This window comes from Chelmon rostratus, chromosome 19, assembly GCF_017976325.1.
Source record: "Chelmon rostratus isolate fCheRos1 chromosome 19, fCheRos1.pri, whole genome shotgun sequence".
NCBI lineage: Eukaryota > Metazoa > Chordata > Actinopteri > Chaetodontiformes > Chaetodontidae > Chelmon > Chelmon rostratus.
In genome coordinates this window covers 10,860,832-10,883,524 of record NC_055676.1, presented here as the reverse complement: position 1 = coordinate 10,883,524, position 22,693 = coordinate 10,860,832, and the positions used below count along the sequence as shown (strand labels likewise).

The following is a 22,693-nucleotide window of genomic DNA, read 5'->3' as shown; positions in this document are numbered from 1 at the left end:
GACTTTTCAGAGTACTCATACTGCACTCTGCAAAGGTTTGACATACTGTTGAGACTGCATTGGCTGGCTGCATTACTATTACTATAACTATTAAGAAATCTATAGCTTTCTATAATTAGTGCTTTATCAGACACCAACTCATCTTCCCCTTATAATTAAATGAATTGTTTGGAGCAGAATTTATGAGCTGATCTATTGGTTGATGTTAACATTATGACTGCAAATAATATATTGTCACTGATTATGTAAGTTTAAGATAATCATAGAGGAAACCATGCTGTGGTACCTCTAATTCAGAATAGACTGAAAGCTATAGCTGAGGCCTCGGCGACTATGCATGGGAAGTCTTGATAAACGCACAGTCTCATTTAAAAGCAAAATGCCTTTCTGTAAGCTTTCTGTACATGTATGTCACATAATGCACAATACAGGATAAAACACCATGTAGCTGTTACTTATTTGTCTCGCAGGTCATGATGCATTGATCGGCTGGAGTCCAATGTTTAAGTGGTCAGCTGCCACGCAAGTCAGAGCGCAGAGAGGCAGAACTTTGCTCTTTTGCTTGTTTGTTTTTTACTTTGCTGAGGGAGTGAGTGCATGTACTGCACACAATGCACAGGTCGATGCCCTGTCCCCCTTTGAGAGGGAGTGTAAGAAACTGTTAGGCAACGAGGTGGCCCCTTTTTGGGATCCAGTTCCAGACTTCAGAAACGAGCAGACAGACGGGCCGACAGGATGCAGAACTCGGTGATTCTTGTTTCCCTGCTGGTCCTGGGGTGGAGCTGGACCCTCCAGGGGCTGCCTGTACTCTCAGAACCTCTCTACAACACGCAGGAGAACTTCGATCAGGCCCAGGTGAGCAACTGAGTTCTGTAGTCTTGCATGTTATTTTCCCCCTTTTATGCATAATATTATGTCATACATTCAGTATAAAAAGATTCTCGTTTCTTTCCCTCACTAGATTGAAATGTTTCATCACGCAGGCAGTGGAAATTTGCATATGTGAATGACCTGAAAATACATATCTTGAATAGGAGATAAAACCAAATCTTTACGCATTAAATATTGAAAATGAGAAAGCAGTTTGGTAACGAGACAACAGCCTGACAAAAGTCATGTATGTGTACATTAAATACACATAAGTAAGTATTATATCGTCTGCATAAAGTGAGATTTTGTGTCCTGTGGCTCTAATGGCAAAATTTTTATTGTGAGATCTATTCTAGTGAGCTCTCTTTAGAGGACTTGATATCTATCAGAAACTACAGAGATAGTCAATGTGTTTTGAAATAAAGTGGGATGAACTTTTTCATGTTTTAATATAAACATAAAATTATAGATTTTATGTGCATTGTGTTAGTAAAATATAAGTATATTATGGTACCTCTTTCTAACAGTTCCTGGGAACCTGGTATGACGTTGCCATGGCAAGCACATGTCCCCATCTGCAAAATCAAAAGAGAGATGCAGCCATTGGTAAACTGGTACTGCAGAGCAGCACCACTGCAGGCAAACTCAAGGCAACCCGGACTGTACTCAGGTTTGTAAGTGCAACCATCATTCACACACACACAAAATGTGTCAAAATGCATGTTTTTGGAGGTTAGAAATCTTTCCTCATCAGTTACTTTAAAATAAAACAACATATTGAACAAATTACTCTCTAAACAGTGTCATCCTGTGAGATATCAGGAAAAACTAACATGAAGAGTCAAATGTATGTATTATGTAAAACATGATGAAGATACATTAGCTAATCCTGACTGCACTTTGGTCTGACAACATTTCAGTGCAATGTCCAAAGTGTAACATCCAGTCATGGAAAGCTTTACTCAAATACTTGACTACATTTTACCTGAGTATTCCCATTCTTCTGCTAGTTTATTTTTCTACTCCACTACATTTCGGGGGGAATTTTGTACTTTTTCTACATAATATTTTTTGACAGCTATTTACTAGACACTTTGCATATTCAGATTTTTAATACAAAATATAATCAACGAAGAAATTATGATGATCATTAAAGATTAAGGTACCTGACAGTTTATATAGTGGCTGCAGTTAGCCTCAGCTTTAACAGCTGCAGCATTAGTGATGCGCACATTAATACATCAATAATTATGATATATAAACACTTTCATTGAAATAAATTTTGAAAGCAGGCCTTTTGCTTGGAGTGTTTACTTAAAACTCAAAACTGACAGTGTTTTCTAGCTATCTGATATATTCTGCCAGCTCCATTAAATATGAAGATACAAACACAGATACAAAGTGTCATGCATAGTTTGTTATATAAGTTCCTTTTTGTGCATTTGCAGACATGGAAAATGTAAGGAGATGTCTGTAGACTATGAGGTGACCTCCACACCAGGACGATTCCTCTACCACGTTACCAGTACGTCTCTCTCTCTGTCTCCTCTGTACAATCAATACATTCTGAAGAGTTGGGAGTGAGAACAGGTTGGTGTGATCTTGTAGTGATACAGCTCTCTACTATACCTCTCCTTGTGCTGTCAACAGGGTGGAGGTCAGACGTGGATGCCTACGTGGTTCACACCAACTACAATGAGTATGCGATAGTGATAATGAGCAAACAGAAGCCATCAGGGAACAAGAGCACCTCACTTAAGCTTTACAGTAAGTGGGCGCTCTCCATAGATGCACTGCAGCATTTCATGATCTTCTTTTTAACATCTTAGGTATTCAATTTCATTTATTTCATTCAAGTATTAGAATCTGCTTCATCTGAATAACTCCGTCTTCTTTAGGTCGATCTCGGACTGTGAGAGCCACGGTGCTGGAGGACTTCAAGACACTGGTCAGAGAACAGGGAATGAGCGACGACACTATTATTACTAAGCAGGACAAAGGTATAACACACACACACACACTCACACACACACACAAGTCATCTCTATGTGGAACATTCAGATAATATTTGAATGAAGGTACATGGAGAGATATGTTAGTATGACTCATCATGAAACACTTCAGATCTTTATTGTCCTACAAGAACAAAAACACTATAAAACTACAGTAAGACAACTGAAGACATTCAAAGAGTACACTGTCACACTGCTATAAAGTGAGTGGCTGTCTAAATGACGTGTCTTCATTGAATCTCTGTGCAGGTGACTGTGTTCCTGGAGATCAGGCGGAAGAGACGGAAGCCCAGGCTGAGCCTCAGGTACTCAAAACACATTCATTAATCTAGACTAAATTGTCTTATAACATATGTTAACGTCTCCATTAAAACATAATAGAAACAAATTTGGAACATACATTTAGAATCTCCTTTTATTCACCTTTAAAGGGATTTAAGTTCACTCTGTTTCAATTAAAAAAAAAAGCTTATGAATCATTTCCATCCATAGCTGGAGTGTTGCTAGCAATAAAATAGAGATGCCTCAAAACCATCTCCAGAGACCTCTGCTGTGCTCTCAGTACAAAAGAAAAATAATGAAATGGTACAAAGCTGTAAATGTGTTGAAGTATTACGTTGAAGCAAAATAAAAACATGGATTTTCCTCAAGTAGCTTCAGATGTATTGGCATCAGAATGAACCAGTCATTGTCTTGATGGATTAATGTGAACAGTGTATTTGATGTTGTTGCTTTGCAAGATGAACTATACAACTACGCAAAAATGTATTTTTGAGGTTTTTTTCTCTCTGAAGGGGTTTTGAAACAAGGGTAAGGGTAGATTTAAGGGGAGTATTTGGAGTATTTGGGATTCAGGGGACTTTGTATATATGACGGCATCCGTGTGTCGCTGTGACGCAGAGGAGAAGGAGGAATGTGGTGCCCTCATTGGCTGCTGCAGACATGGAGGGTTCTGGTGATGATGGACCTCTTTTCAATGGAACTGGTGAGCGATCATCTTAATCAGCTGAATAGCAGCTTAGATATTATTGTACATGAAAATGAAAATGAAATGAATGAAAATGAATGTGTTATGTCGAATAGAAGATAAGTGATCCTGACTCTGATGCTGCAGCTAATGGGTGTCGATCCTTCCTGGTGCTATCTCTCTCCCTCACTCTCCCTCATAGAGGCCTGTGGAGCAGCACCAGATACAGGACCATGTTTCGGGATACACCAGCGTTACTTCTACAACTCCTCCTCAATGAGCTGCGAACTCTTCAAGTATGGAGGGTGCTTGGGCAACCAGAATAACTTTGAAAGCGAGAGAGAGTGTCTACAGAGATGTCGCACTGAGGGTGAGGAGTGAGATATTAAAACACAATATCTGCAATAGAATAACTGCAGCATTAATTTTTTTTCTTCCAAATTTAGAATGGCCATGTACAGCTAATTGCTGGGGTTGTGTTTGGGAAACAAATACTGTTGACTGTTCACAATGAGAATATGCCACATAGAAGAAGTTTGCCTTCAGGGCTTTCTGCCAGAAATGGCATGAACGGTGGTCTCCTGGGTGAAGGTTTCGCTCATCCATCCACTCTGACCTCCTACCGGCACAAACCTTTTTTGCTCTTTATGCTACATCACCTGATTTCCTAAAGGCTTTCTGACAGACAGGCTTTCTGGCAGACAGGCTTTCTGACAGACAGGCTTTCTGGCAGACAGGCCATAGGGCAAACCTTTCCAATCACCTGCCAAGCCTAAAGAGGGAGATTGTGTTTCCCCCCTGCAGGCCATAATGAAGTAATGTTGCCTGTTATGATGCTCAGATGTGAGAAATCACAAACAAAACAAGAAAGAGGATAACAAAATATTAACTCTCCTCTGTACTGTCTCCCCAGCTGTGTGTCGTCTGCCCATGGCAGCCCAACCCTGCACAGGCCATCCACCTATCTGGGCTTTTGACTCCCTCATCGGTCTGTGTTTGCCCTACAAAGCGGGCTTCTGCCAGACCAACGGCAACAAGTTCTACAGCAAGGCCGAGTGTGAGGAGTACTGTGGGGTGGTGAAAGATGGTGAGACGATAAAGGAGATATAAAGAAATGCAGAAATGCACAATAGAGACACTTGAAAAAGGGCTGCACAGTTGTTTGTCTTCATGCAAATACAATATTAAAAGATGCACCAAATCTCCACACACACATAATAAAAGTATTTAATGTACTTTTGCTCTTTTACAGGTGCAGAGCTCCTGAAGGCAAACTGAGTGAGATGAGTAAAAATTGCTCATCTGAACTAATTTTTCAGAGAGGCAACATTTGTCTAAGCACTCATAAAACATGTGAAGTGGTGTCACAATAGAATACCAATAAAACAAGACATTACTCTGCTTGTCTGGTGCTATTTATTATTATTATTACTTCTCATTTCATTTAATCAGAAAACCATTTTCTCAGGTAACCCTAAATTATGTTTAACAGTTTAGCCCATAATACTCTGACGTAGAATTATTTACTGCTCCAGCACCTCAAATCAAGGATTGCCGTGATAAGAGCGTTATTGCTCTCAATTTGTGGTTAGCAAGTGATAAATATAGTAAATGGCCTCAATATAAAGACACATAGCCAAAACATACGTATAAATACCTTAAATATGCATATAGATAGCAAAACGATATACTCTAAATATATAATATAAATATAAATATTGATGTTCATGTAGATAAATCTGTAACAAATTGGCTTTTTTTCAAGAACACCTAAATACACCGTTAGAGAAAACATGAAAATATTCAATGTCTGTGGTATTGTTTTCACACAAGGATTATGTGGGATTTTGCTGACTGAGTGCAACCAGGAGGGGGCGACATTGCTCTATTTTCAGATGATTCACATGCATTTCACACTATCTCAGTCAGATACACGCACACACACATTTTATACAGTAAAAGACACAAACAGCACGCAACAGATCCGCCTTCATTCCTGTGTCATCAACTTGTCTACTTTCAGTCTCTCTTACGTTTGCATTTCTTTGCAACAAATGAGGCGTTCAATGCTGCAAAACCACCTAAACCCTCACCACCGCTGCTCTCTCTTTCTCTCTCTCTCTTTCTTTCTCTCTCTCTCTTTCTTTCTCTCTCTGTCTTGCTCTCGCTCTATCTTGTGAAGGAGCCAGGCTTCCTGCACTGAGTTCCCAGAGTTCCCGGCTGCTGGCAATATAGAATGCTGGGAATATCCGGAGAGGAAGGGGAAGTGACATCACAGCAGTGACCTTCCGTACCAGGCCATATCACCTGGTGCTGGCTGGAGGAGAGCTACCAAACAAACACACACACACACACACACACACTCAGATAACCAGAAGCACACTCGCTGAGAAACCTTATTGACACACTTCAGTTTGCTTTCCAGGAGAGGAGAAAGAGAGGAGGAAAACTGGAAACAAGTTCCCATGAAGGGAGAGAGGAAGCGAGCCAAGTGGTCATGCAGAAAACGTTATGGTACCTTTGTGCAGACCGACTGAGCTGACCACATTTTTGACAGAATAATTCCCTCCACACACAAGACTCAGTTAATCCCACAATGTGTAGTGCTATGCAAGCCTGCTCCCTCAAAACGGTTTAATAAAACACAGAACTTGAATTCATTTATCGCATTAGAAGGAGGTTTAAGAAAGGCAACAATGAGAAGGATAAAACCGGACTTCCATCCTCCCCCACTGTGCACAGTGCTGTCAATACTGTCCACACGAAGCTGAAGGCCTCCAGATTGTCCACCATCCTGTAGCAAGCATGATCCACCCTCAGCCAGACCTTCAGCAGTCCTTTTGCTGGAACAACTCCTTCTCAGAGACTTTTTTCTCTCTGGGAAAATATGTTTGACCAAGCACAAGTGACCAGTGGCGAAAAATGAAAGTACATGTGCAAAGCAGGCAGGAGATAAAAGTACATTTTACTACAGATTTTACTGACAAACCATTTGATAAGCTTAGAATGAGAGTAAAATGAATCGTCAAAGATTAAGACAACTTGTGACCCCTTACAAAAAACAATTTCTGGCTGAAGTCATTTGTCACATCTCAGATGTCCATGTCCAGATTTATTTGTTGTATTAGTGCTTTTACTTTAGCAAAAGATGTCAGAAAAAAAGTCCTCCACCAACACTAAAACAAAGTGAAAGTGGGAGAGAGAGAAAGAGAAGATGCAGAAGTCCCTTAATGGCCAATGAGGAAGAGAAGGAGGAGGGAGGAGGAGCAGCGGGGTGAGGATGGAGGGAAAGGGAGAGACAGAGTGTGTGTGGTGGAGACGTCATTGTGCAGGATGACAAAAGGAGAAGGGATTCTCTGGTCAGCTGCTGCTGCCGCTGCCACTGTCTATTGTCCTGCCGACAGCGGACCCCCGTCCACACACACACACACACACACACACACACACACACACGCACACATACATTACTCTCTCATCTTGTGTCGGACATCATTTTCTTTCCTTCTTCAAGTTCAACTCTGATTGCACGGCCCACCAACTGGCAGCCCCCGCCATTTAAAGACCCTGCGAATCCCCTCCCCTAAATCCCAGCTGTGTCATCTGAGTGTTTTCAGACACTCTGAGATCTAACAGATGTTTTCTCCAGAAAGACAGAGTCCAGAAGAAATTTGCAAAGGCATTCACATGTAGAAGGAAAGCTCTTCAATACCTAAACATTCCTCAAGTAGAAGTAAGGTTAGAAAAGTTTGTGTTGAAAACTGGTAAAGTAAAATAAAAATAAATATTTGCTTTAAAAAAGGACCTTCAAAGTAATGTCTTTGCCTGCCAGTACTGTGGTGGCCAGCAGCTCTCTCATAAATCACTTTATGAGGGACAAGAGATTCATATAAAATGTTGATGGAATATCCATCTGATTGTCTCACAACAGAAGAATGGAAAACAAATATCAATAAGGAACGCTTACTAAAGGGTTTATGAGTTGCTACTCATTGTTTTACTAGCCCTAATAGACGACCAATAGTTTTTGATATGTTAGCTTCATAATGTAGTTTAAAAGCATTAGTTGAATTCCATGCTAGCATTATTTAAAGTGCGTGCATCAAATGCTAAGCTATATAGTTATCACAGCTATATAGCTGTGAATGAAGCTGCTTTCTTCCCTTTGTGTGTGTGGTGTGTATGTATGCGCCTCACGTAGTTGCTGAAGGTGCTGAGCTCTGCGTTATCGTTCATCTACCTCCCTGGCATTTCTGCAGGCGCCATGCAGCGGCGTTTGACCGTGTGTCATGTTGGGTATCAGAATGCGTTTACGTTTGCGTTCATGCATGCAGTCAGTGTGAGCTCCTGAATGCGTGAATGCGATTCCTCTGTGCGTCTTGCTGTGCTCAAGTCAGTCCAGAGCAAATGACCCTTGACCAGCTGACCTTAAGAATATTCAGCCCTCCAGTGTCGCTGCAGTGTGTGAAACTCTGGGTCATTCTCCTTTGATTGGCCTCTCTTTGACACACACACACAGAGAGAGGGCATATGACCACTCGGTGACACTTGCAGACAGACAGACACAATGGGTGACCCAGCACATTCCTTTCCCCAGGTGGCTTAAAAGACGCAGCCAGATCAATGGCCTAATGGGCTCCAAACCAATGGCCGACGATCATTAACCCCCGGCGAGTGTCAGTCGCTCATTCCCCTAACCAGACAATTGTGTGACCACCGTGTGCTCGTACACACACTATTGTGTGAGGGGTTCTTCTGTCGTGTGGAGCTGGTTAACTGCTGGACGAGGGGGTCTAACTTAGGGCATGAGATGATGTGAGGACATGTGTCATCTTGACCTGAGAAAACTGTGAAAAACTGGACATCAGGATGTGCCAAAATAAATGTTTAAGCTGCTCATATTTAACAATATGAGTATCTAATGAATGTGATGCATTTTATATAAAATTGTTCAAATTTAGCTCCATTTATATGTTGCTTATACACATGAATGCCTCAGTAGAGATAATTCAATTATTTATGTGCATGTAACTCGTTCTGCAAAATGAGTACTTTTACTTTTGATATTTTTGATTTTGATGCTACTACTTTTATACTTTTACTCAATAGTTTGAAAATAGGACTTTAACTTGTAATTTAGCATTTCTTTACTGTGATGTTGCTACTCTCAGATCAAATCTATCTCAACAGTCATGTATCACAACATCAGACAGTTATCGTTTTCAAACAAACCGAGCACCAACCTGCTGGTTTCTGCAACTGCTCTGGATTCATGCTTTGTACAATCGCAATTCCAGAAAATGTTTGCATGCTGTTTTTTTAACGTAAATAAAAACAGAATGTAATCATTTGCAAACAAACTGTGTTTACGGGAAAACAGTTTTGCAAAATGTTCCACAGTCCATTTCAATTGAGTTGATTCCAAAAGGGATTTACTACATTCAATCCTGTTTTATTTATGATTTACACAACATCCAAACTTTTTTGTATTCAGGGTTCTGCTCCAGGACTTAAAGTTGGTGCACACAAGGTTGAAGAGCAGCACTTTAAAACTTTGTTCCACTGCAACATATTAATCATTCTGGGCATTTGAGTTTTTGCACCTAATAATGTTTAACAAAAAATTACACATATTTCACTTCACCCCCCAGCGGCTCTCAGATTCAGCAGGAGCCCGCTCCATCTCTCAGGCCTCGGCTCCAATTCCACTGAGTCCCTAGAGCCGCTGTGTGAGTGTGTGTGTGTGTGTGTGTGTATGTGCGTGTGTGCCTGTGTGGTTGTGGAGGGCTGGTGGTGGGAGAACAATGGGCAGTAAGGGGGCTGGCTGAATAAGACCATTGAGTCTGCTCAGCCAAACAGAAAAGCATCTTCCATCTCACTTCAAAACCCACAGTTTCACTCTGTACAACTAGGCCTTTATTCTCCGTAATTACTCCCTGACACACATGTTTACACACATGCGTGCGCACACACACACACACACGCACACACATATACATCTATAAATATATATCATGAAAAAAATAAAAATAACACAGTCAGGCTGACTCTTGACAGTCTAAAACTGTGTCAAGTGTCAGTTTCATGGCTCAAGATTTCATCACAACAGCTGAGCCTGAAGGTTCACTTATAGAAGTGATGTCTTATAAAATTACACAGCTGTATGTCCACACAGCTGCTTATGCTGCATATGGATGGGCTGATCAGTGCTGATGGTCCAGCCTTTTGCAGGGCTTTGGTGAGTCTTTCAAAAGCTTTCTTCATATCAATTTAGGGACTTGAATGTCTTATTGTAGATGTAATCACTTTTGTGCCCGTATGTTCTTTACCCTTTGTCATGTCTGGCCTTCAGCTGATGAACCTAGTTGCCTGTTTTAGTTTAGCTATTCCAGTCAGAGCATACTTTCTACTCAATTTGTTGTTCACCTGCAACTGACCCTCAATATAGGATGGGATGCGCGCTTTCTCACCCTCCTGCATTCTTTCAAAAAACCCACAGCTAGAAATAAACAAGTTAGCCAGTGCATACAGAGATTAATTTCCAAAGCCACCTAAGCCTCAATTTCTTTACTGTAATAAAAAAAATAGCTGCAACAGCTGTGTCACAATATGTATTAACAACCTAATTCACTGTAAGCCCTTTAACAAGTGGTATTATCCTAAACAGGCTGTCAGACAAAGGCAACAGGCCTTGACAGAGAAAGTGCTGTCACAGAGTGCAGTATTACCCACAGTTCTCGTCAGAGTTACGCTGGGCCATTTAAACTCCGCCGAGCTCGTTAGCCTAGATCCAGCCCTGCGGCCAGCCTGCTCATTGTGCGTCCGGCACACTGAATCATTGTGTAGGAGGATAATCCATACAGGGTAATTGTTACACCCTATCATGCAACACATAAGGACAGCAGGATTTAGGTATGGGTGGGTGGAGGGGTTGATATATCTGTCCAAATGACATGTGTAGATAGATATGAAGAGAAGGGATCTAACACAGACGCCCAGCATTTGGGTCAAAAATGGCCTCAAACACACAACCAGCACACTCACCGTAGAGTCCAGCTGGGCCAGTTCATGACACGTTGGCCCATCTATCTATCTATCTATCTATCTATCTATCTATCTATCTATCTATCTATCTCGAAATACATAACAACACAGCCCTCCTCCTTCTCCCCACCCAGCTAGCAGCAGGTCTGTGTGTTGGAATGGCATGGCATCTAACACACGCTCACAGTCACACACACACACACACACACACACACACACACACACACACACAGGAACAAAGGGCAGGAGATGTGATGTTGGACTTGTGTGTGTGTGTGTGTGTGTGTGTGTTAGTCAGGGACAGGGAAAGGCTGGATTGGATGGGGGTTGGGGGGGCTTTGCTGAAGCTCCATATGGGCACCCCACCCCTTGTATCCCCCCTCCACCCCCCCTGCAAACAGGCAGATGTCAAATGGGACGTGCCTCCCTGACGGGGCACAGGGTCACACTGCACAGGGGTAAATAACAGAACAGGAGGGACAGAGAAATGCCTTCCTGCCAACCCCCCCCCCCAACAAAAAAAAAAAAAAAAAAAAAAAAAACACCAAAAGGGATGCACATGCTACCAGAAAAAGATGCTGACACAAATATGCCAACACAAAGCCACGGGCATTGAATTATGTTCAGTCTGACTACTTCTAAAGTGACGTATTAAACATGACTTTTGATCAAATCCAGTCAATTCTAAATTGGTTTTCATGCAGAAGAAAATAAAAAATAAAATCCAAATAAAAAAAAAGATATATGAAAAATATAGGGAACATGAATGAGAAATATTTACAACCAATTTGAGCCTCATTGGTAACCGCAATATAAAAACAGAAGCAGGTTACTTTCGTGCAGATAACTCTTCAGATAATGACTGTTTTAAAGCTTTTATCAGGTTATCAGGTGCATTTATGCTCATTTTATTTCGTTGCTGTGTTTTGTACCAGCTTTGTGTTTTTATTCTTACTGCCTCTTTTTTACAATAGTGAAGTCCACCCAGGGACAAGCATTGCAGATTTGTTTAGGTGATGAATCAGTCAATTGAATTCTAATGTTCAAGCCTGTTGCCATTGATATACATGGGATGGTAAAAATATCAGAAACACCTCTCAGGAGAATGAGCAGCAATTCAAACTACAGCCTCCAAAATGTCTGTAAAATTGGACCAACACCTCTGAAACAGTTTTATTGAACATCTCAACTTTCACTGAAGTTAGCATTTATTGCAGGGTAGAGTTATTTTTGGCTAGGTGTACCTAATAAATTGCTAATTGACTGTGCTTCAATATAAATTACTCAAAACCAGACACAGACTTGTGTGTGTGTGTGTGTGTGTGTGTGTGTGTGTGTGTGTGTGTGTGTGTGTGTGTGTCTCTAATGTGCCTCACACTATTTGGCTACGAAGGGAGATGCAACTCGACTCACGGACAGGTGCCACTTGTATGTGTGTGTGGAGGTATGGGCTGCAGTCCTAAACAAAGCAAGGGAAAGGACACACACACACACACACACACAGAGGCTGTTCTCTGTGTATTGAGCCCTGAATGGTTACGCCCGCAGGGCAGGAGTAAGGTTACTTTACATACTGCACTTACAGCTCCCTTTACCACTGGGGTATAAAATGGATTTGAATGAGAAAGAGGGGAACAGAGGGGTGGAAGGAGGGGGAGAGGGGTGAGAAGGAGGAGGAGGAGGGCCGGGGGACTCCCTTTGTGTAACAGGAGGTCTGCTGCTGCTCTGGCATGGCTATGGAGATGGAGGAGCGGGGTCACTCTCCCTCCCTCTGTCCCTTTACTATAGGCTGGCTGCTCTGTCTCTCCTCCTCATCCCTCCCTCCCTCCCTCCCCTCCATCCATCCCTTCCTCCCCATTAGCATAGCAGCTGCCTGATACAGGGCGTAGGGTTGGGAATGGCCAGGTTGCTGTGTGCATTTGTGTGTGTGAGGGTGTTTGTCGGAGGGAGGGATGATAGGGGGGAGGATAGAGGGGGGTCTAGTCAATGGCGGTCCGTCTGGCTGGTGAATAGCAGCTAAAGCTGGCCCCCGCAAGCTAGACAAAGGAGCCAGGAGGGAGGGGATGGGGTCGGGTGTGTGAGGGAGATGGAGGGAGGAGGGACGGGTGGAAGAATGAGGCAGTGAATGGAGCGCCTTGTCACTGGCGCTATGGAAAGAAGCACAGAATGAACTGGAAGAATGAAAGAAAAGTTCAAAAAGGAGCGAAGGGCAAGGAAAGACCGGCCCGACCACCTGTCTCTCTCTCTCCCTCTCTCTCTCTTTCTCACTTTATTTCTTTTACTCCCCTTCTTACTCACAGGCAGACTTTGGGGAGGGGGTGTTCACTTGGGGGTGTTTAGCGACAGACATGTTTTTGTTGTCAGGGAGAAAGTGTTGTGTCAGCAGGATTTAAAGCTCACTGTCATGCGCCGGCATCACTGACTCTGTGCTGATTTCACAGCACACGGGCCGTCACCATGGCTGATACGACGAGTTCTGTGAAATGACCAAAAAAATGTGACCGGCGTGGTGCAGGATCTCACACAGGACGAATCCGCAGAAAATGTGCTGATGAGTTAGTAAAATGAGACAGAGGGATGCATTTATAGACACCAGACAGAGTAGGTGCTGCCAAGAAAATAACTAAACAGAATCCAAATAGACAAGAAAGAAGCTCCTGTGTCTTAACATTAAACACCTGTCCTGATGTGTACAGAGGGACTGAGCGAATAAGACAGGAAGCTCTGTCTCATGAACATAAATACATTGTTTTCTTTCAGCTACTGTCTTGATTGTTAAGGTGTACCATGTGGCTAGATGATGATGAAACCATAGAGAATTATCACCCTGGTCCAGAGTTCCCCTCAGCTCTACGGAGCATTTTTACCATCTTTTGCCTCATTGTTTTGGTTTTACAGCACCTGTATGTATGCTGCTCGTCCAGAGCCAAACGGCACACTGACAAAGCTAACGACAAGCTGGGGAACACAGTGGCACATTCAGCCATTAAAGAGACATATGCTTCCGTCAGGAGTTGGTGGAGATCAAAGCAGAGCGAAAAGGATTTACGTTCATCGTGTAGACACAAGTACAGCTTCATATGAATGCTGTGTCCTGGCTGTGCAAATGTAACAAGTTTGCTACATCCGTTTTATGAGGTGATAAAATTAAAGTGTCTTTAAAGCTTGTCGTGCAGCCCTAAAGTGGCCAGAAAAAATCAATGAATCAATTTGTCTATATTGTGAAAATTCATTTGGCAATTTACAGATTTCTGTTTCTAAAAATAAACTTATTACAGGTCTGTAATTTCAGGTTTGTTTGCAATCATTTGCAAGCAAACTGTGTTTACTGGCAACAGTTTTGCAAAGTGTTCTTGAGCCCACGCAGTAACATCCTTTACACAATCATGTGTTCACAAACTGGTGAACCTCCCTCCATCCTTTCTAACCAATTCATGATACTATCACCTGTTACCAATCAACCTGTTTACCTGTGGAATGATCCAAGCAGGTGATTTTGGAGCGTTCCACAACTTTCCCAGTCTTTTGTTGCTTCTGTACCAACTTGTTTGAAACATGCTGCTGCATCAAACTCCGAGTAAGTGTATATTTAATGAAGCAGATGAGATAAAACCTGAAATATATTGTCTTTGTACTGTTTTCAGTTCTGTATATATCATGTTATGTATTTTTGGAATCAGGGATGTAATATTAAATTGATCTAAACACCAAAATTAAAACATAAATATCTTATGATTTCTAAAACTAATTCTTTGTTATCATTCTATTAAAGAGTCAAGCACATGAGGAATCTAAGAACATGTTTATGAACAAGGCCTCAGGAAGGCAGGTGTGAACGTTGTGGAAAATTCCCAGGACAGCCAGGACTGCTGTCCTTCAGTGCCATAGTTCATTAATTATGTTAAACATATTTAAAAGCCCTGCACACCCACGCAGGTATTTTCAGTACGTCTATTCAGGTGAAAGTTGGGTGGAGCTATGATTGAATACAAGTGACATAACAAAACTCCATGCACCAATAAGAATGATAAGAACGTAAGTTGTCCTGTTCTAATAGGTGCAAAAAAAATAAGAGGAGAGTGAGGCAAATGTCAGTCAAGTGCAGTTTGCACGCACCTTCACTAATCAGGTAACGTAAATGAAAACACCTGTGTGGGTGGACGAGGCTTTAACACTTTAATCCGCAGTAGCATCTTTCAGGGCATGTCATGATTTGGAGGAAATCCAAACAAGATGACGTGGCTTTGAGCTGCCGTGGTTATAGTTATTAACCATTTCTGAGATGTCCTCATGGAAAACACTGAAATCGCGCTAGCTCTAATAGCTAACACTGTGTCTGGTACATTCAAAAAGGAAATCTTGCCACAAGGATAAATATAGTCTTTTTTTTTCCCTAAGTGCCTACGCTCAGGAGGAAAAATATACTGTAAGTTAGTTTCACCTTAGCAACCAGAGGTCATCTAAACAGCATCATGGGTGTGGAAGGCAACATGAAGCAAAATCACATCCAATTGCATAGCCTAATTCTAGACTGTTAAATGCTTCTCTAAGTTCCTCTTTATGTGGCTGTCACCACTCCACAGGTTCCCTCAGAAACTCGAAAAGTTCCTCATATGTGTTCTCATCCTACACGTAAAAAAGATCTCATTCAAACAAGCCGTTTGTGTTACAATATTACTCAATCCACACCAAGGCATTGTGAGGAAGTCATGCACAGGGTCCCACGGGCAAAAGCTCCTGTCATTATACGCAAGTGGAACAGGAGCCGTTATGAAAAGAGGAATCCAGTGTTGCAAAACCAATTAAATTACATTTTACATGTATCACAAGATGTTCGGTTAATCTCAAATGAGGGGTGTAAGCATGGATATGAATATTTTATGAGCCACTGAACAATGGCCTTTTGAATCGAGATGGAAGATTATCACACAGATGCACTTGATTGCAGCTGCTGCCCACCAGCAATATTTTACTTAGTTTATCAGTGAGATAGAACACAGACAGTGTATACAAATTTGCAGGGGTGTAACCAGTTATATTTGACAATTTGGCCTGTTAAATTTGTCAGTAAGGTGATTCTGATGCAGCTCTGCTTTTCTCTCACTGTAGCTCTGATTTTCTCCCACTGTCAAAATGCCTTGTGTTGTCTGGCTGCTCCTCGCACAGGCCAGACCGAGACGAGCGAGGAAAGCCAAGGCACATGAAGAACCTATTAGGGGGCCTAGCAGCCAGCAGCAACCCTGGGAGGCCAGCCAACTTAGTGTGTGAACAATAGGGAACCCAGCTCAACAAAAACATCCTGCAGAAGTGAGAGACTGGGAGGGAGAGAGGAAAGGACAAGCGAACAGCAAGCCAGTGAGCCCGTTCGGCCTGCCACTGTATCAAAACACAGAGGGGGTGTTTAGAGGAGCTAACTTTCCTGGTGTTGAGTTTGACAAAGAAGTGCACGAGATGTATGCGCTTGGTGTGGTCGGTGCAGAACATTTGAGCTGAGGTCACGGTTGGTTCAGCTGCAGCCCAGAAAGTAAGTTTAACGGCTGCTCTAACAATAGCACAAACTTCTCCTTGCCAGTGAAGACCAGATGTAAGATACTACTCTTTTTTCACTTTGATTTAGAGTCATGCTGAAATGAAAACTCTCAAACCACAACTGTTACTTCCATCACATTTGTAACCCTCTTTACTCAAACGTTTGCAGTTTAACTGCAGGTTGACACCCAGTGAATGTTACAACACGAACAGGTCCGACATGTAGAAAGATGTATTGTTGTGTCGCTTTTCCCACGACCCTCCCATGGCCGTGCAATATCAGATGCAACTCAGCGTTTCCATGAAATGGGGAGAACATGACTCAATCAAAGGTCTCTTTTCAAATAAACAGGTGCTGAGACTCATGAGCACAATGCAAGTGGACAAAATGTAACCCCCTGCGTGCTGTGCTTGTTTTACCGGTGCTATAAGTACTGTGAAGGCAAGATAGCAAAGGGCAAAAAGCCAAAACTGAACAGTGCAGCACAGGAAATGGATGAAAACGAAAAATGTAAAGGTTTAACTGACAAATCACATCAGCTTTTGCTGGCCAGTATAAAATGCACACATTAACACAGTGTTTCCTAAGCAGTTCTTGGCTGCAAATGAATGTATGTTCCAGTTGCTTGACTCAAATGAGGTGAGAGTGGTTAACAGTTCCACCAACCATGTTCAGGGCCGTTTCATGCATCATTACAGGCGGCCAGGAGGTTTCAGAGCACACATTTCACAAGAAAATCACAAAAATAGTCATTGAAAACTAACAAGCAGGATCGTGTTTTGTTCCCATCCAGCAGATCAGCGGAGTCGTTTTTAAAAGCAGAGTCACACAGCTCATGGGGAGGTGTCAGTAAAAAGAAAGGAACAAAGATAATTTAAGGAAAAGTGTACAGAGCATGAGTGAAAGACTCGAGTGAGAGGCAGAAGCAGGTTGTTAGCAGAGAGATGAATTGTAGTGCAAAGACTGGCCCTCAGTCGTTAGACAGAGAGCACAAGAGAGGAGTGTGTGTCGGAAAGTTTTTGAGTGTGTGGGGGTAACATAAAACCGGCTCTCCCACAACACACACAGGGGAGGGGACCCTTCTTTAAACTGAGCCTACCCACAATGCACCACGCTCTTTTATCCCGGCAGTGAAAGGATGGGGCCAGATGAATGACAAAAGGAGAGAATGGGGATCTGGGTTGGGCCCGGGTTGGAAGACAGGGGAGGGAGAAGAGAGAGAGAGGAGGAGGAGGTGTAGCTCCTGCTCAGGAGATGAGGAAGAAACATATGCATACACTGAGAATTTGAGTTTAATGATTTCTTTACTGGCTTGTACACAAACGTACAAAAATAATACAGCACTCATCTCCACATGACATCACGTCATCATCACAGTGTTACAAACGTTCAAAAGTAAAAGAATACAAACAAAAACAAACATGATGGAACATCTGCATCACTCATGAAAAATCAGCTGTTTCCTCTTGCTTGAAATGAAGCAAGACCAGAAACACTACTTGGTCCAAAGAAGTCAGCACTTTTTCTCTTAAAAACAAACAAACAAACAAAAGAAAAACAAAAATCATCTCACTCATGTACACCATTCCGGCGGCCGGCTCCTTACGTCATAAATGTTATGACCCTGGTAAGCCAAACAACCACACAACCGTGCAATTTTTAATCATGTTACAATGATCTTACCATCAAATGTATTATTCCCCTTTCAAAAAAAACAGGAAGACAGCACTTCAGAAAAGAAAGTGCCCCAAGATATCATCATCATCAGCGTTGATATATATATCCATATGTATATATACATACACCCAATCACAGCGATACACGCATCTTTGTTAAAAAAAACAGCATGTTTTTTCCACAAAGTAACACACACATTAGGACATTATCACCTGGAGCATATATTTATACAATAGTATTTTGTTGTGTTTGTTTTTTTTCTATTCAGAAAAAAATTTAAATGTTGACACACAAAGGCCAACTTTCAACGACAGTCATCAGTGCAATATTCAAAGAAAAAAAAAGAAGAAAAAAATCATCAAGTTTAAGACAAGCGATGCATATTTCATTTGTTGCCTGATACCAATCTATGCCTTGATGTAGTGGATCTATCGCTTCAGATACTTGTGGTTGTTCCAGGTATAAAATGGGATGTTGTCAGTCTGGATGACTGTTTTACCACAGCAACACAGGGGCCAGGGGGCTCATGAGAGGCACACAACCACACACACTTCAATTTAAAAAGAAAACACACACACACACACACACACACACAAAGCTTCTCATGAGGTGAGCCAGTGCTGCTGTGAAGCTTCTATACAACTGTCGGCCATTTGAGCAGTAGGTTTAAAAAAAAAAAAAACAAACATCATCATTAACAAAAATAAAATAAAAAAGAAACATACAAGCAGCATTGATACAAATGTTAGGGTGCCATGACGTTCAAAATGCAGCAGGCAAGTTTATGAAACCAAATTCTTTTTTCTCTCTCTCGTTTTCCTTTTCGGTGACATCCTGCAGCAGTCATGTGTTTTTCTTAAATCTTCATCGTCCAACAGTAATAGGGTCCTGCTCAGTAGTAGTAACTATTCCAAAGCCTTGGCTCCTGCAGTTACCCCGTACGAACACTGGGGGCGCACAAGGCTCCTCATTTTTGTGCAATAAAACTCCCTGCATTTATAAGTCATGCGATACAATTCCTTTTTTGTTGTTGTTGTTTCTGTTTTGTATGACTGAAAAAATGTGGAAAAAGAAAAAAACGACCACACAGGCTACTAAACACACACACACAGAGAGAGAGAGAGAGAGGAGGCTTATAGGGAAAACATGCAACAATGAGTGTGTGTGTGTGTGTGTGTGTGTGTGTGTGTGTGTGTGTGTGTGTGTGTGAGAGAGAGAGAGAGAGAGAGAGAGAGAGAGAGAGAGAGAGAGAGAGAGAGAGAGACAGACAGACTCCCTTGCAGAAAAGGCAAAACGATGCTTTGCTTGTCAGAATTGGTTTGGTTGTAGTGTAGAATAAACTGTCCCGACTGAGGATGCAGGAATTGGGGATCATTGCATCTTCTGTACTGAAGTCCATCATGTCTGTTAGGCTACATAGCAGGAAAAAACAAAACAAAACAAAAACATACTGGCATGCGGATGATCACAGACAAATTGTGAATCTCCCCAGACTCCACACGACGTGGCAGAGCCATGAGAGAACGGAACAACTTGAGAATACTTTACAGTCGAGGTAGCTGGCAAAAGGCAACCAAACAAAGTCCTTTTAATGGGAGGGGGAGGGGGGTGGGAGTCCTCCTGAGGGTCAACAAGCTATAACAGAGGGGTTTCTGGGGTGCTGGTTGTGGGTGGGAGTGGCAGGTCTACCTCCACACGGGACAGTTTATACTACGAGTCTGAAGCAGCTTGAGTCACCCTAGATATTCTTACACTTATAGATTTTTTTTTAAAGAAGAAGAACCACAAAATATTCAAAAATGCATCTTCTCCATGTACCTTCATAAATAAAAAACACAGCCTGCTTTCACAGTGATGACTAGGATGTTAATAAAATACTGAAAGGAGATTATAAAGTGAATTCCAAATGCGACTTTTTTTGATACAAAGCGAAAGCAGCGGGTTTTTCTTTTTAATAACACAACGGCCACCGGCAAAGTGGTCGCACTGGCTTGAAAAGTTGGACGCCATCATGGCAAGATCTGCAGAGCGTATTCACCTACTGTCTCTTCTTTTCTTTCAAAAAAACAGAAACAAAGTAAAGCTATTGTGTACAGTACTTCACAACAATGATGGAGTCACTTGTTGTTACATAATGATTACACATCTGAAAGCGTGTTGGATAGCCATAATGCCGCTCTTTGAGTAAAAAAATAAAATAAAAATAAAGAATCAATGAATTAAAGAAAATAGACCTCTGGTAGCCAACAGAGGGCAACCCTTCTTCTCTTGTTCGTGTCTTCCCTTTCAGATATTCCAGCATGCAGCCATATAGCATCAAGTGCCGTGTTTCATATCAAATAACTTAAAAAGGGTTTTACAAGTGAACAATGAGGAGCAACAGGTCAAATCTGCTGCCACCCCCCCCAAAGAAACTACTCAACTGTACAGGGGATGGGCGAGAGAGAGGAAAACTGGGCCATCTGCACTCTGTGGAGTCCAAACACACACATGCGATACACAGACACTGGCTTCTTTTATAGTGGACGACAAGATCTAGTATACACATTCAAGAGGAAAGCTTTAGTACCAACAAACTCAACGAAACGGCGTTTCTTTTGTTAAAGATTCATGTTGAAGCGCTGTGTATAAAGCATGCGGTGCTTCACCCGGGAGTGCACAGAGGGCCCCGTTTGGTTTACAATGAGAGAAGATTATTGTGCAGGCCTATTTTTATTTCCTTTTCTATATAATTTGGCACAACTATGTAGATAATGGCATTTTTTTTGCGTTCACAAGAGCCTGGCTTTCCCGTGTGTTGCAGTTTTATTTTCCACTTGTTGCAGTTTTGCTTTTTTTTATTTTCATATTTTACCTGACAGCAGAGACAGATCACCGGGCGCCAGAGGAGTACTTGGCCTTGGTGATGAGGTATAGCACAATGTCTTGGTGGCCCCCGAAGGCGGCGATGTGTAAAGCGCTCCACCCTTCCCTGTTGGCCAGTCGGATATCTGCACCAAACTTCACCAGCAGTTTTACCAGCTCCAGGTTGCCGTCAATGACAGACTGGTGGAGGGCCGTCTGTCCTTCTGGTCCGAAGGAGTTGACGTTGAACTCGCAGTTTGTCATGTTCTGCAGCAACGAGTGCAGCTCCTTGGTGTTGCCCTTCTTCACCGCCTCCTGGAAAACCCTCTGCGGCGCGGAGCAAGTAGACACATCCGCCTGGCTCATGGTTGCAGCTCGCTGGGGGTGGGGAACCAGTAATCCTGCCTGGGCTCTAAAGCTGATAATAATCGTCTTCTCCCTGTTGAGCGTCTCTGGTCTGGTGACAATGCCACAGTTACACTGGATTATAACCAGTTAATAAGGCACTTTAGTACTAAAACAGGAAAAAGAGCACTGTATATATCCCAAAAAGGACAAGAGAGGAAATAACACACGTGGTGTGCAAAAAATGTTAATATTTGAGAGATCCTAAAATCCCTAAAACATCAAAAAGGGTGCTCTCAAGCGATCCAGGGGTGTCTACATGTAATTCCCTCTCTGTAGCAGCAGCAGGTAGCCAATAGCAGTGGATGGAGACGAGAGACACCTCCGACTTCACTTGGGGAAATTGAAAGTATGACCACTATCTCCACAGGGCAGCCTCCGCAGGTTTTCCTTGAACCGTCCGACCCGTTTCCTGGCTACGCGTCCTGGCTATACGTCGTCGCTCATGTGGCCAGGGTGTCTGGGAAATACAACAAAAAAGGGAAAAAAAAGGACAAGAGAAGTCCACATGAATCCCGATTCCTCATCAACAGACTGCCAGAGAGACCCCACATTCCGCCACATCCAAGCCAGAGAGGAGACCTCCGTGCGCACACGTTTACGCATGGACACACTGCTCGATTTTTGCCACTTAACATGTCTGGAAATGTAATCCGCTGCAGATTCGTGACTTACCTTTGACAGATGGACGGGTCCGTAGCGACGAAAGCGATACAAATCCACCGTATGGCCCGGTCTGTGTCCTCCGCGCGGTCCGTATGAGTCTCTGCCCGGCGCAGCGCTCTGAGGGAATATTTTACGCGTCCTTTATTTGCATGACAATGCCATCCCAAAGAATCAACTGTGTAGGAATGGGCGGAAACCCGGGGAGGTTATAGGCTGCCGGCTCGCTGAGAGGGAGGGATCAGGACCCTGTGAATCTGCAGGGAGGGGGGGCGTGGTCTTCCGAGGGGGAAGCCAAATGTTGCTGCAGAAATATTAAACACGCCGCCCGCAGCAATATTACGGAGAGCTCTGCATCCGATCTCCTGCAGCCGACCCCAGGAAGCGGACTGAGAGCCAGGGGCTTGATGCTGCCAGAGCTGTAAACTGCTGAGAAAGCGGGCCCGTTGTAGAGTATCATCCACTGGATTAACATCAACAGGAACTTGAAACAAAACGTCCATCAAGCTTCTCCACGTCTCTTTGACAGCGATGTAAATGATGATTAAAGAGCATTAGATGATTTAATTCATACAAAGAAAAACGTCTACTGGAATAAAATCAAATAGCCACTTTATTATAGACAAATACACCCACTATTAAAAAAAAACCGAAGGATTTCCCATATCAATGAGATCATTTTAC

The 22,693-nt window shown here is 42.6% G+C and overlaps 2 protein-coding genes across 2 annotated transcripts; one reads left to right on the top strand and one right to left on the bottom strand.

Moving 5' to 3' along the window:
- The first annotated feature begins 721 nt into the window (after positions 1 to 721).
- Positions 722 to 5,240, top strand: LOC121623177 (protein AMBP-like). Its single transcript, XM_041960373.1, has 10 exons — positions 722 to 855; positions 1,398 to 1,540; positions 2,319 to 2,395; positions 2,521 to 2,637; positions 2,769 to 2,870; positions 3,132 to 3,187; positions 3,783 to 3,867; positions 4,052 to 4,219; positions 4,763 to 4,936; positions 5,102 to 5,240. Exons 1-10 carry the CDS (start codon positions 736 to 738, stop codon positions 5,125 to 5,127), a joined length of 1,068 nt encoding a protein of 355 aa, XP_041816307.1. The 5' UTR covers positions 722 to 735; the 3' UTR covers positions 5,128 to 5,240.
- A 12,454-nt stretch (positions 5,241 to 17,694) lies between these two features.
- On the bottom strand, positions 17,695 to 22,475 carry nrarpa (NOTCH regulated ankyrin repeat protein a). Its single transcript, XM_041960125.1, has 2 exons — positions 22,022 to 22,475; positions 17,695 to 21,806 (listed from the first exon to the last, which is right to left on the bottom strand). The coding sequence occupies exon 2, from the start codon at positions 21,305 to 21,307 to the stop codon at positions 20,969 to 20,971; it is 339 nt and encodes a 112-aa protein (XP_041816059.1). The 5' UTR covers positions 21,308 to 21,806; positions 22,022 to 22,475; the 3' UTR covers positions 17,695 to 20,968.
- Between the last annotated feature and the right edge of the window lie 218 nt (positions 22,476 to 22,693).